Genomic DNA, 15,186 nt, shown 5'->3' with positions numbered 1-15,186 from the left:
AGCCTTTACTCGTTAGTCCAGACAAAACGTAACTCCATATTGCCAGCCTAGTTCGGCAAGGGTGGAAACTAGACTTTTATAGTCAGTTAACTCCTTTGCCTCGGGAAGATGTAGGAACACATAATCGACACATTAGCCGGGACACTGTGATCCGACGTCTCCGTTCCAACAACCTCAGATGCCGCCGACCAGCACGTCGTCCTGTTCTCCAACCACGGCGTCGACAAGCACGACTTCAGTGGGCACAGGGTCATCGCAATTGGCGTCATCGTGAGTGGAAGCGTGTCATCTTCTCTGATGAAAGTCGCTTTTGTGTCTCCCATGCAGACGGGAGAGTCAGAATTTGGCGGCGTCGAGGTGATCATTTCGCTGACAGAAACGTTGTGGAAAGGGATCCATGGGGTGGACCTAGCGTCATGATATGGGCAGGGATTGGACTTAATGCGAGACTTGGACCCATGTGCTTTCTGAATGTTGGTCAAGGTCGGGAACACGGCGTCACTGCTCAGCGGTATATCGACCCACGTTGTTCCATTTCTTGCACATCAACAACACATTTTCCAGCAGGACAACGCTCGTCCCCATGTTGCCAGAGCTACTATGGCCTTTCTGCAACAACAAAACATCCGTGTTCTACCGTGGCAAGCCCTCAGCCCTGATCTGAACCCCATCGAACACTTATGGGATGAGGTTCAAAGGCGTCTGCACAATGTGCGCCCAGTCCCTACAACTGCCGATAAACTACCCACAGCTGCTCTGTGTGTGTGTGCAGGAGGATCCATAGGGCCTTCACAAATCGGCTGATCCACTCAATGTACAGATGTGTGGCAGTGATCAATGCTAATGGTGGTCACACCAGGTATTGACTGACATTTTGGGTATTGACCCGAAACTGTGTAAGCCCTTTACATTTGAAAAAAACAATTATTTCATCTGCCTTTTAATCCATTAAACTATCTTCAGTCAATTGTTTGTCAATCTTGCCCTATTAGTATTTCTTGTCTTTACTGTTGAAAATAAATAACATGTATACTGCATACTCGACTTGTTTCTTTTGCGTGTGAGTATATGTTGTAAGTCTACAATGAATAAGAATTTAGAAATTATTAAAATTATGTTTCTGAAGAAATTGCACATGGAAATTCACTGTTCAAAAACGGCTGGTGTTGCTCAAATTTCGCACATTTTTTCCAAATTTGACCGTTTATGATTTCATTTTCCCTTTCTTTGACATGTCATTAAATAACTAATATATATGTCAATATCGGCACCATGGTCCAAGGCAGGCAGGCACGATATGAGAGACCCCCTCTAAGTTAATCTGCCGCCTCCGTGGTCTAGTGGTAGAGCGTCCGCCCGGAGAGCGGAAGGTCCGGGGTTCGATCCCCGGCCGCGTCATACCAAAAGAGGTTAAAAGATGGTACTTGTTGTTACCCTGTCTGGCGCTCGGCATTAAGGGGCTAAAACAAGGACTGGTCGGCTCGGAGTCAGTATACTGTGTCTGAGTGGGGTATTCATGTTAAACTGCGGCATGGTATCTCAGTGAGCTAGCACTATAAATCGGCATCAGTCCGGACTAGTACAAGCAACCACACACACACACACGTGCATGCATATATAAGTGCAATAATCTTGGACGCCATGTTAAACCCATTTCACCTCACCTCTAAGTTAATCACTTGTAATTTGGAAATGTTACTAATTTCCATATAATGTTTGAATGTTTGAACTGACACCAACATACAAAGATACTGTCATATGTGAAAAGAAAATTCTCTCAAGCAGAGTGTGTTACTACTGCAGGCTGTGCATGGGAGTCTATATATAATGCACTTTAAGATAACCGATGAACACAACACAGAATATATTAAAAGAAAAATATTTTTATTGTGAAATCAGAAAAGTTTAAAACCGTAAGCACATCATTACTAGACAGACATTGGACCTAAGCTAAGTACAGAATAATTAATAGCTACAAACGACAGGTTATGTTTTTGGATACAGTGGTAGAAACACTTTTAGTCCACAAGTCCTGATAATGATAACATATCGCAAAACCCTTAAAAATGACAAATTTCTACTGGTCCTAATGATACCTTAACTATTGGGTAGGTTGGCAAGGACTACAAGACCAGCGCCTATTTCCAACACTGGGATAGAAGACAGCCCCTGGCCGCCTAAGGACTTGTCTACCTCCTACTTTCAGAGAAGACCGAATGTCTTGAAATGCTGAAAAAAATACTGTCTCAATAAGAAAATCATAGCCACCCCCCCACCTCAAGAATCAGCATTGGAAATTGGCACTAGTCCTGTAGTCCTTGCCAAAATACCCAATAGTTATAAGGACAAGTAGAAATTTGCCATTTTCAAGGATTTTGCTATATGTTGTCACTATTAGGATTAATGGACTAAAAATGTTAGTTTCTACCGCTGGGAATACAAAATAGTTGTTACCTGATATATGTACATTGAAGCAATTACTGTGTCCCTATCAAACATTGAGAAGTATACATACAAAAATAATAATGCAGTGTGGAAAGCACTGAACTGTGACACACACTGTTGAGTGATGACATGTAGGATTCTGTCATAGACAAACAACTGAGAGTGGAGAGAAGCTGCAGAAGTATAAATATATTGAAAGCTCTTGAGGAGAAAGTTCTTAATAAGGCAAAAATAGATTCTTTGAATACCCAAAAACCTGGCATTTTAGTCATGAGAAAATTTATAATTATGAGAAAAAAGCAATCCTGTGAGACAAAATATAGACAAATAAACATGGTACTGTCATGAGAAGTGGCCAGGGAGCCCTGTTTTCTACACCGTACACTCCTTGAGGCAGGCTGAAAGTATTTCATCACAGCACACATATTAAAAGCCAATATATTTCACATAACAATCTGACCACAGTTGACATGTACAATACTGAGAAGTCTCACCTAATTACAAAAATCAAAATGAAATATGTCCAATGCAATAATTTGAATTACAGATTTCAATTGTTGAAAGAAAAAACGAATAAAATAAACCCAATGACAAACTTTGTTACTGCAATGTGACTATATGAACATTTTCTCATGTTTTTCAGTGAGTGAGTATAATTTTAAGCCGCATTTAGCAATATTCAATCAATATTCCATCAATATCACGGCGGAGGACACCGGAAAATGGGCTTCACACATTGTACAAATGTGGGGATTCAAACCCAGGTATTCGGTGTAATGAGCAAACGGTTTAACCATAAGGCCACCCCACCGCCCTCATGTTTTTCAGGGAAAGAATGCTGCACTTTCACAGTTGAAGTCTTTGCTGGAGTTGGCGGGAAGCATATAAACATAGTGCAGTTGTGAAGTTTGACATAATTTTGAGGGGGGCATAAAAAGTAACAGGCAGATCTGTTTGGTACAGGATTAAATACATATGACCCAAAACAAACATCAATTATTTGGCACAATTATTAGCTTCTCTGTTATAATATAAATGTCCTCCATGACCAACTGTTTCTTGTGCCTGAAGATTTGATCACAGTCTGATTTGTGTTATTTGTATATCAGTGTAAAATGTACATGTATTATCATATGGACAACTGGACTTCAACACCAAGTGGGAAAAACCCACTTATCACTCAGTCTCGCATATATAAAATCATAAAACATAGACAAAAAATCACATATCTCCACCACAACAGTGGTATAAAACAGCAATCATAAAAAAGTGTATTATCAGATACAGAAGAGGTTGTACATTCTGCAATACAGAGTTCATATTAATCATGTTAAAAGGTTATGGGTTAGTAATGACCCTGCCAAATATGGTAGCTGCCGTGATTTGGATAGGCCGAACCAAGGCAAAAGGTCAACTACCTCACACAGAAGCAATCTGCTGTTTGTCTTTCTATCAACCTCAACCCCAGAGGTAACAGGTCAGAGATGTCAGGTCAGAGGTGACAGGGTCAAGAGGTGACAGGTCAGAGGTGACAGGTCAAGAGGTGACAGGTCAAGAGGTGACAGGTCAGAGGTGACAGGTCAAGAGGTGACAGGTCAAGAGGTGACAAATCAGAGGTGACAGGTCAGAGGTGACAGGTCAAGAGGTGACAGATCAGAGGTGACAGGTCAAGAGGTCAGAGGTGACAGGTCAGAGGTGAGACATATGGATGATGGCACATCATGGAACATGAAAAGTATACCATGAAATCAATGAAATGAAGCGTAAAAGTATTTACAATCAATCGTCTCCTGTTCCCATGGTTGTCCTTGATGTCAACTCTGTCATGGCAGAACAATCCTTGCACAATATTGATTCATATCCCATCAATAATGATCATAAACCTACAATTGAGAACCAGAAGTTTCATGTCCTGGTGTATATACACACACTGCTGTAGAGGATACAATAGGCCATTGTTTTCAACGTGAAGGGGTAGCATTTTTTCGGCAATAGTAGGATCGTTGTCGTTGGAGTCATAAAGAAAACAGTGGAACTCACCTGAATTGTTAAGACATAATGGCGACCATGTATATAAGGGGATACAATAGGAATGGTGTGAGATATTTTAGAGACACCATAGTGAGTGAGTGAGTATGGTTTTACGCCGCTTTTAGCCATATTCCAGCAATATCACGGCGGGGGACACCAGAAATGGGCTTCACACATTGTACCCATGTCGGGAAACGAACCCGGGTCTTCGGCGTGGCGAGCAAACGCTTTAACCACTAGGCTACCAAACCGCCCCTAGAGACACCATAGAAGGGATCATTCACACAACCAGACAGATACAATACACCACGGCATCAATCTCATTAAAATCAGAATCTAAGCTCTCGCTTCCGCAAAACAAAGATCTGAGGACATCCCATTACGGGTCACGTCAGAACGACCTTTCGCAAACTTTGACCGACCTTTGAAACGAATAACCAGAAGTCGATATCAACCCCTCCTCCATTCAGATGTTTATCCCGTGGAAGCGAGACGGAATCAGTCCATAACAGAATACCCCGTGTTAACGTTTTCGAAGTTGCATGATTAGAAAACACATTCCGACTGTCACTTTTATGATCTGGTAAACGACGCTTTGATTGGTCGGATGAAAGGTCGCTCTGACGTGACCCTTAATGGGATGTCCTCAGATCTTTGTTTAGCGATTGAGATTGCCACGGCATAAGCTCACTTTTATCAACTATGACTGACAGGAAATAGTGTCGGTACATTTGTGACTAAACAAATATAATAATATATGCCTGCCAGACATTCTACAAAAGCTGATGTTAAGGAATACCACACTCAAACAGATTACCTGGTTAAACAGTAATGTTTCATCTGCTGACAGATGCAAACACAACATATATAAATTCAATAACAATTCAATAATTTTTCACGAGACCCTGATGACATTAAAATACAATTCTTCAAACAGTGATATAATGACGGGTTATTGGTTGGCACATGTTAACTAAAACCAATAAATACAATTTAAAAGTTTCCCTTAAGTACACGTTTATAATAGGTGAAAACATCATGACAGTTTTACGTCTTGACTTTCTTGTACTTGCAATCCAGATCTTGCTACTATTTCACCACACCAAACACCGCCATGATTTCACTACATAAGTGTGTAAAAATGAGACATCTTTAAAAATATGAAGATCAACTTAAAATTCGGCTGTACTGGCCTGCCATTATTTGAAGACAATTTTCAAATACTACATCATCTATCATGTCATATTGAACACAAACCATGCTCCTGGATCAGAAAGCTGTTTGCATAATATTTGACATGACCTTGACCTTGAGGTTTTTGTAATCTATTATGAAAAATACAAATTTGGTTTTCCGATGAACAGTTTTCCTGAGTTTTGTGCCATGGTTAACATTAGGATCTGTTGTGATCTTGACCTTGGATGGATGTTAAATTCCAATATCACTTTTGATTACACCCTAACAATAATGTAACTCAAGTTTGGTCATATTCCTATCATAAATACTCATGTTAACATTGTCCCATGGGTTTTAGATGCAAGCAGTGATCTTCAATCTTCACCAATCTCCATACCTGAACATTTCTAATGACGAGTATGAAGTTTCAATGCCATTTAGTCCACACTTTTGCATGAACTATATACAAGCCATTTCATGAGTGAATGATCTTTAAAGTGACCTTGACATTTGACACAACCATGACAGTGTTATAGTTTAACCTCCCAAATTGGAAAATGCCTTGATACATCATAAAATAAACCTAAATCCCTGAAGTTTGAGCCATATTTCGACATGTTACCTGTAGTGACCTTGACCTTCAGAAGGTCACCTAAACCTTTTGTTACAATCATAAATACTCAGCTATGAGGTATACTTATAGTTCATACCAAAAGACCTTGACCTTTTGTCATCAAATCACATGCTAACAACTTTCTACACGAGTCTGCATGATATATTATGTGAAATTTCATGCCTCTATTATTCGTGCATGATTGTGAAAACCAAATTCAGCAAAGGTGGTCCAAATCCAACAAACACATGAAGCTGAATGACCTGCCATACCTGCCATACAGGGTCTGTTTCATGTTATACAGACAAAGAGGTAATTACGGGGACAATACATGATACTGCTTTACAAGAGTCTTGGTCGTCATCGTGATGGACTACTTAAAACATTCAAAGTTAATTCCAAACGTTGTGCAGCCAATACCACATGTAGACTTCATGTTGGAAATGCAAGGGAACTGTTATTGTCTGAAAATTTGTCCACCGACAAGAGAAGAGCTGCAGGCATGGAAGGCACTATTGTCTTGAACCCATAAAATCAACAAATTACCATTGTCACTTTAAAGCTAGATAACATCATCATAGATAACAGATTCAATCAAATTCTACAGAATGAGATTTACAAATAACTTCTAGTTATGTTTCACCCATGGTTGGTTTCCATGGTGACACATCTGCTGTCATTAACTGCTCTTCTCTCGCCTTAGGAACGCCTTCTCCAAACCCATCATCGGGGACTCAAACGCCATGGATACGACAAAGGCTGCCATGTAGGAGAGAACAAGAAGGCCCAAAAACCAGATAACCTGCAAGAAACAACAGTATATGCAAGAAACAACAGTATATGCAAGAAACAACAGAATATGTAAGAAACAACAGTATATGCAAGAAACAACAGTATATGCAAGAAACAACAGTTTATATTACACACAGTACACAAGTACGAATTCAGTACACCTGCAATAACATACAGTATTACACAGTATACCAGTACCAATACAGTACACCTGCAACAACATACAGTATTACACACAGTACACCAGTACCAATACAGTACACCTACAACAACACACAGTATTACACACAGTATACCAGTACAAATACAGTACATGTGTATGCAGGGAGTTGTGGTGTATGCAAGGAGTTGTGGCGTATGCAGGGAGTTGTGGCGTATGCTGGGAGTTCTGTATGCAGGGAGTTGTGGTGTATGCAGGGAGTTGTGTATGCAGGGAGTTGTGGTGTATGCAAAGAGTTGTGGCGTATGGAGGGAGTTGTGGTGTATGCTGGGAGTTATGGCGTATGCTGGGAGTTGTGGTTTATGCAGGGAATTGTGGTGTATGCTGGGAGTTGTGGCGTTTGCTGGGAGTTGTGGTGTATGCTGGGAATTGTGGTGTATGCAGGGAGTTGTGGTGTATGCTGGGAGTTGTGGTGTATGCAGGGAGTTATGGTGTATGCTGGGAGTTGTGTATGCTGGGAGTTGTGGTGTATGCTGGGAGTTGTGGTGTATGCTGGGAGTTGTGTATGCTGGGAGTTGTGGTGTATGCTGGGAGTTGTGGCGTATGCAGGGAGTTGTGGTGTATGCAGGGAGTTGTGGTGTATGCTGGGAATTGTGGTGTATGCTGGGAGTTGTGGCTTATGCAGGGAGTTGTGGTGTATGCTGGGAGTTGTAGTGTATGCTGGGAGCTGTGGTGTATGCAGGAGTTGTGGCGTATGCAGGGAGTTGTTGTGTATGCTGGGAATCGTGGTGTATTCAGGGAGTTGTGGTGTATGCAGGGAGTTGTGGTGTATGCTCAGGATACTTACCGTGTTGATGTCAGAAATGTTGAGAAGTGCATGCTGGGAGCTGAAGAAGATGTACATGACGATGGGGTGGACAAGATAGGCGCAGTACGTCAGGCGACTCAGAGGTATGAAAGCAGGCCACGACAGCAACGTGTTCACAAAACCTGAAAACATCCCCATTATTACACAGAGCATGACAGGAAGTGGTCCTAGAAGTCTATCAGAAAAATAATGGCGCCCTCTGGGCTCTGCAATACCAATGCAAACAACCAACAGTGATAGGCCGAAGCCTTGTACTCATAAAACAAAACTCATTTTCCTTTGGAGATGAATACTTATACCCATACTAAAAGTCCATTAACTGATTTTGTTTTGTTTGTTGTTGAACACCACACTCTTCAAGCTATATGAAGGCTGTCTGTAAATAATTAAGTCTGGACCAGACAATCCAGAGATTGACATCATGAGCATCGATTCACGCAATTGGGATATGATGACATGCTTCAACCAAGGCAGCGAGTCTGACCACCTGATTCTGTCTACTAACTGAATTGCAAGTGAAACACTACTAGCCAATTTATATCATTGACTGTGATTTTGAAAATGTGTGTCGCCACTCGCCAGAGTGATTCACTGCACCAAATCAGCACTGGAGGCAAACGAATGAACTCATTTGCCATGGCGAAACAGAGGCAATTATGGATACTTGTGTTTCAATCAGTGTAATTCTATACCATGTACATGTGACCTGCAACAGCAACAGGCACAGGGAACACAGAGCATCATGTCGGGCTGACTCACACAGCGTTCTCACAGACTACTGTCGAGTTCTTGAACATCTCTTTAAATACGATCAAAATACTTCTTTCAACATCTTTGGTGCCCAGGTTCTATAAATGTGTTTAAATAGATAACAGAACTACGGGCCCCGGTGTGTAATTGTTAAATGGTTAGTTAAGAACGTCAGTACTCTGAACTAACCATTTAAACAATTACACACCGGGAATCAAGGGGTCCAGAGGTTTCAACGTGGGTCCTCATGAGTGAAACTCAACTCGTGCTCATGAACCGAATAATAATTCCTTTGGACAACAAACGTAATTATCTTTGTGAATGAGTGCTCAGCGGGTAGGCTTGCTTAACATTCTTATTCTAGCAAATAAAAGACAATACTGTACTGTAAATTGTGAAATTAATGCTTCTCCGAAAGAATGCAACCAATGGCCCCTAGCCAAAAATGCGACTCAATATGAATGCGACACACCCCTCCTCTCAAGCATCAAGGCTACTCGCATTTTTCGCATTTAATTCATGCTCGCATCAATTTCAAGATTTACAGTAATTAAAAACGTAAACGAACCCTTCTGTGTGTCAGGTTTTCATGATCGTTATTTTCTGGACATGTTGGCCTATACACATCATGCAAGGCAATGACACCGACGTACCTTAATATGTTTCAGACAACTATACGGCTTGCTACAAAGTGAATCCACTTCCAAGTTATGTTTCTACTCTGGACAAGTACTTGCTCAATGTTTTAATAACAACAGAAATTAGGTTTTAATATTTATCAATGAAATCTACTTGCAGCAGTCTTGTGAGAATGTGCCTGTTCACAGCTTGTTTGTGACAGAACATCCGGAAGAAATACTATCACTGCTGTTATATATTTTATACACACCAGTCTTTGAAAGGTATTTAGTGAGTGAGTGAGTATGGTTTTACGCCGCTTTTAGCAATATTCCAGCAATATCATGGCGGGGGACACCAGAAATGGGCTTCACACATTGTACCCATGTTTGGAATCGAACCCGGGTCTTTGGCCTGACGAGCGAACGCTTTAACCACTAGACTACCCAACCAACGCCCCTGGCCCTGAGAACTGGAGTACTGGTTGGAGCCCTAGCTACACACTGGTTCCTCTAATCTTAATATAATGGAGATTGTTTAATCTGAATGTACCGGGGGACCGATTGACCATCCCAACATGTTGTTTAAGGGTTCACATCGACATATCTGATAGAATTCAGTCAAAAATATCTACTAAAAAATATCATTTGATAAAAAGAAGGCAAATATGTTTACCTTCAGCATTCTGATGATGAATATGTACCAACAGCATTTATTGAGACTTCAGCTCTGACATCAACCAATTTGGACATTTCACAACATATTATTATTGAGATTTAGAAAAAGCCTGTCAACATGCTTCCAAACATTAATGGACAACATGCGAGGTATAAGTCTGTGATGTACCTGTCTTCATCTTTAATATGTTTGACCAATTCTGTCATTTTACAACTCACTGATCGATATATTCATTATTGATAGTTAGAAAAAATATTTCAAAGCGCTTCCATGTTTGACGTTTGACTCTTACCTCCGTAACCTGTAGCGCATGCGAAGATGACCCAGCACAGGCAGGCGCCCCACACTGTCCGATGCACAGCGTTGTAGAAAGCTGCAACTTCCACGGTGACCGGGTGACCTCTGTTGACGTCATACAGACCGTACAGCACGGCCAAAGCTGACGCCGTCGCTACACACCAGCCCGTTATCACAAGCCACTGAAATAGTGAAATACGTGCTTTTGGTGTATGTATGTTAAGCCAAGATGTTATGATACTATATTTGAGACATTATTCATTATACCTAAAACTTGTGGTGTCACCCTGGGCAAGTGCCTCTGTTTACCGAGCAGGGAATGGGTACCCAATATTTAAGGTGGATTAGTTGCCATGTTATAATGTACAGTGTGTTGCAATGTTATAATGTACAGTGTGTTGCAATGTTGTAATGTACAGTGTGTTGCAATGTTATAATGTACAGTATGTTGCAATGTTGTAATGTACAGTGTGTTGCAATGTTATAATGTACAGTATGTTGCTATGCTATAATGTACAGTGTGTTGCAATGTTATAATGTACAGTGTGTTGCCATGTTATAATGTACAGTGTGTTGCAATGGTGTTATGTACAGTGTGTTGCAATGATATAATGTACAGTATGTTGCTATGCTATAATGTACAGTATGTTGCTATGCTATAATGTACAGTGTGTTGCAATGTTGTAATGTACAGTGTGTTGCAATGTTATAATGTACAGTATGTTGCTATGCTATAATGTACAGTATGTTGCAATGTTATAATGTACAGTATGTTGCCATGTTATAATGTACAGTGTGTTGCAAAGTTATAATGTACAGTGTGTTGCAATGTTATAATGTACAGTGTGTTGCAATGTTATGATGTAGTGTGTTGCAATGTTATAATGTACAGTATGTTGCCATGTTATAATGTACAGTATGTTGCCATGTTATAATGTACAGTATGTTGCAATGCTATAATGTACAGTGTGTTGCAATGCTATAATGTACAGTGTGTTGCAATGCTATAATGAACAGTATGTTGCCATGTTATAATGTACAGTATGTTGCAATGTTATAATGTACAGTGTGTTGCAATGTTATAATGTACAGTATGTTGCCATGTTATAATGTACAGTGTGTTGCAATGTTATAATGTACAGTATGTTGCCATGTTATAATGTACAGTGTGTTGCAATGTTATAATGTACAGTGTGTTGCAATGTTATAATTTACAGTGTGTTGCAATGTTATAATGTACAGTATGTTGCAATGTTATAATGTACAGTATGTTGCCATGTTATAATGTAGTGTGTTGCAATGTTATAATGTACAGTGTGTTGCAATGTTATAATGTACAGTATGTTGCAATGTTATAATGTACAGTGTGTTGCAATGTTATAATGTACAGTGTGTTGCAATGTTATAATGTAGTGTGTTGCAATGTTATAATGTAGTGTGTTGCAATGTTATAATGTACAGTATGTTGCAATGTTATAATGTACAGTATGTTGCCATGTTATAATGTACAGTGTGTTGCCATGTTATAATGTACAGTATGTTGCAATGTTATAATGTACAGTATGTTGCAATGTTAAAATGTACAGTATGTTGCAATGTTATAATGTACAGTATGTTGCAATGTTATAATGTACAGTGTTGCAATGTTATAATGTACAGTATGTTGCAATGTTATAATGTACAGTGTGTTGCAATGTTATAATGTACAGTGTGTTGCAATGTTATAATGTACAGTGTGTTGCAATGTTATAATGTACAGGATGTTGCAATGTTATAATGTACAGTATGTTGCAATGTTGTAATGTACAGTATGTTGCTATGCTATAATGTACAGTATGTTGCAATGTTATAATGTACAGTATGTTGCTATGCTATAATGTACAGTATGTTGCAATGTTATAATGTACAGTATGTTGCTATGCTATAATGTACAGTGTGTTGCAATGTTGTAATGTACAGTGTGTTGCAATGTTATAATGTACAGTATGTTGCTATGCAATAATGTACAGTGTGTTGCTATGCTATAATGTACAGTATGTTGCTATGCTATAATGTACAGTATGTTGCAATGTTATAATGTACAGTATGTTGCTATGCTATAATGTACAGTATGTTGCTATGCTATAATGTACAGTATGTTGCTATGCTATAATGTACAGTATGTTGCAATGTTGTAATGTACAGTGTGTTGCAATGTTATAATGTACAGTGTGTTGCAATGTTATAATGTACAGTATGTTGCAGTGTTATAACGTACAGTATGTTGCAATGATATAATGTACATTATGTTGCCATGACATTACGTGAAGTATGTCACATCTCACCTTGTTGAGTCTGATCTTGCAGTCTGTCTTGTACAACAGGTAGCCAGTTACCATGCCGATGATGTACGGCCCCATGCGGCAATATGGTGTGATGTAGTAGTCAAAGAAGTACGCCATAGGGTCACTGGAAAGTGAATGAGTTTGTGTATTTCATGTTGTGTTTAGCAGCAGATAGCAGGGCTTTCATGTGCCCGAGCATGATCGAAAACAGGCATTGCAAGAAAATAGCGTTATCACTATTCCCGCCATGAGGCACATTAGAATATTGTTTGTTCATAGGGTAGTGAGTAATAAGGAAGTTAATGATAACTATAAGAAAGAGTCCTATACATTAAGGAGAGATAGGGTGGCTATATGTCATGAGAAAATCTGATTTTTGAACGCAGTCTTAATAAGTATCTCTTTGAAATGAGTTTAAGACACAAATTTTCGAACTCATTTAAGATTGTGACAAGTAACATCAGTTTGTAAAATCTCATTTCTTAACTTAAATAGTTTGGGATAAAATTTGTCTGACAGACTGACAGGCGGACGAACTCCGTTCTTCTATCCCTGTCCCACTGCAAGGCAGCGGCTAATAAGATCAATTGGTTATTTTTCAAGATGTTAAAATTTGAACAGCCTATCAAAACATACCAGCAAGAAGGAAGTTGAGCATTACCAATGTAAGTATAACAGTTAAAATTCAAACTTGTTGGATATGAGATCAAAGCAGAAGCTTTTCAAAGGGAGACAACTCTGCTTACGTTCCAGCCGGTGCACCGAAGCCTCCTGTTAGAGATGGGGACATTTTATTCACGCTGGATATGACACCAGATGTGATGAAGACTGCGAGGAGAAACACCAGCACAGAGATCGTGCCCAGGATGCCCGAACTACAGGAAATAAGTACTCAGTGAATTACCCACCATCACGACCCGTGAAGATCCGGGGTAGAATAGGTCGTCAGCAACCCATACATTTTTTTGTTTGTTGTTTAACGCTGCACTCAGCAATATTCCAGCTATATGACGGAGGTCTGTAAATAATCGAGTCTGGACCAGACAATCCAGTGATTGACAGCATGAACATCGATCCACGCATGGGTAGCCATAGGCGACAAAGCTTGTCGTAGTAGGCGACTAATAGGATCAGTGGTCAGGCTCGCTAACTCGCTAACTTGTTTGATGCATGCATCAATGCCAATTGCGTGAATTGATGCTCATGATATCAATCACCGGATTGTCTGGTCCAGACGCGATTATTTACAGCCCGCCGTCATTAGCTGGAATATTGCTGAGTGCGGCATTAAACAACAAACAAACAAACAAAAACACATAGGGCTTCATGTATGTAAACATTTGGAAAAATACAGAACCAAAACCTGGGCAATAGAGTTGATGCACAATATAATAGGAATATTACTTCACAGCTTGGGTACAGTGAAATAACAGACATTTTACAGACACATCACCAAAATATTACAGAACACAGCAGTTGTTTTCCAGCAATACAAAAACCTGAGCAACATCTGCAGATTTCAGATGATATATCTTCTGTTAGTATAGACATTGTTTACAGCATATCTGATAGGATTTACTCACAAGAACAGCGGCACAAATATGAGCGGCGACAAGATGTAAAACTGCATGTCATTGGCCAGATACCAGGACCAGCCCATGCACTGAAACAAAGGAGGTAACTCATGTCAAAAAGCGCATATATACGTTAACAGATTTTCTTTTATGAAAAACAAGCTTAGTTCCTTGTATGCTACTGAAGCAGGTCGATCATGGAATCAAATTCTTACCCCAGAATGTGGCCCACATCATCCCTACTTCAGTTAATTATAACATTTATCCTGAGTGTAAGACAAGATGAAGTATCAACAACCTGTTCCTCCCCTGAATCTCACTGGGGAGGGCATAGGTACCATTATGATGTGAAAGTGAAAATTTCCTTTTGATTTACATCGTGACTTGTGTGCACAGAAATATCAACAAATAGAACTTCATCAAATTTCACGAGAATGTATCCTGTGATTATTTTACATGATTTGATTGGCTAATAGTTTGCTAGCGTCTCAGATCTGCAATCTAATTTGCATAGAACAGTACTAGTCAACCAAGGTCAGAAAGGTCAACAATGCAAATAGATGCATTTCATTCATAAATTGTAGTAAAATGTAATAGTACTTCCAAATATGGCATACATTTCTTTGGAATGGAATAACGTGAACATTTCTTGGAAATTTAAGAAGCGAAGTAATGTCAACAGACTACCGCAGACAGAAAAAACCCAATATATTTGATTGAAATTAGAGGCGATCATGTTGCCTCAGGATAAATGCACTTGATATTTCTTTGGCGTATTTTGTAACCCAAATCGTGCCAAATACTCAGAAAACCTGCATCATAAGTTAGCCTGACAACTGGTCGGATTGAACACGCGGTCA

The 15,186-nt window shown here is 39.7% G+C and overlaps 1 protein-coding gene across 1 annotated transcript in view; it reads right to left on the bottom strand.

The window, feature by feature from the left end:
- Positions 1-1,865: 1,865 nt before the first annotated feature.
- Positions 1,866-15,186, bottom strand: part of LOC124138386 (nose resistant to fluoxetine protein 6-like) — a 37,758-nt gene continuing 24,437 nt past the window's right edge. Inside the window, exons 10-15 of the mRNA XM_046505000.2 lie at positions 14,336-14,415; positions 13,499-13,627; positions 12,753-12,876; positions 10,424-10,610; positions 8,065-8,207; positions 1,866-7,067 (exon numbers count right to left, since the gene is read on the bottom strand). Coding sequence (XP_046360956.2) covers positions 6,945-7,067; positions 8,065-8,207; positions 10,424-10,610; positions 12,753-12,876; positions 13,499-13,627; positions 14,336-14,415 — 786 coding nt within the window. The 3' untranslated portion in view covers positions 1,866-6,944. The remainder of the gene's footprint in view (positions 7,068-8,064; positions 8,208-10,423; positions 10,611-12,752; positions 12,877-13,498; positions 13,628-14,335; positions 14,416-15,186) is intronic.

The sequence above is a fragment of the Haliotis rufescens genome, unplaced genomic scaffold (genome assembly GCF_023055435.1).
Source record: "Haliotis rufescens isolate VD_foot unplaced genomic scaffold, xgHalRufe1.0.p SCAF_8, whole genome shotgun sequence".
Taxonomy (NCBI): domain Eukaryota; kingdom Metazoa; phylum Mollusca; class Gastropoda; order Lepetellida; family Haliotidae; genus Haliotis; species Haliotis rufescens.
This window is presented reverse-complemented; position numbering and strand designations above follow the sequence as displayed.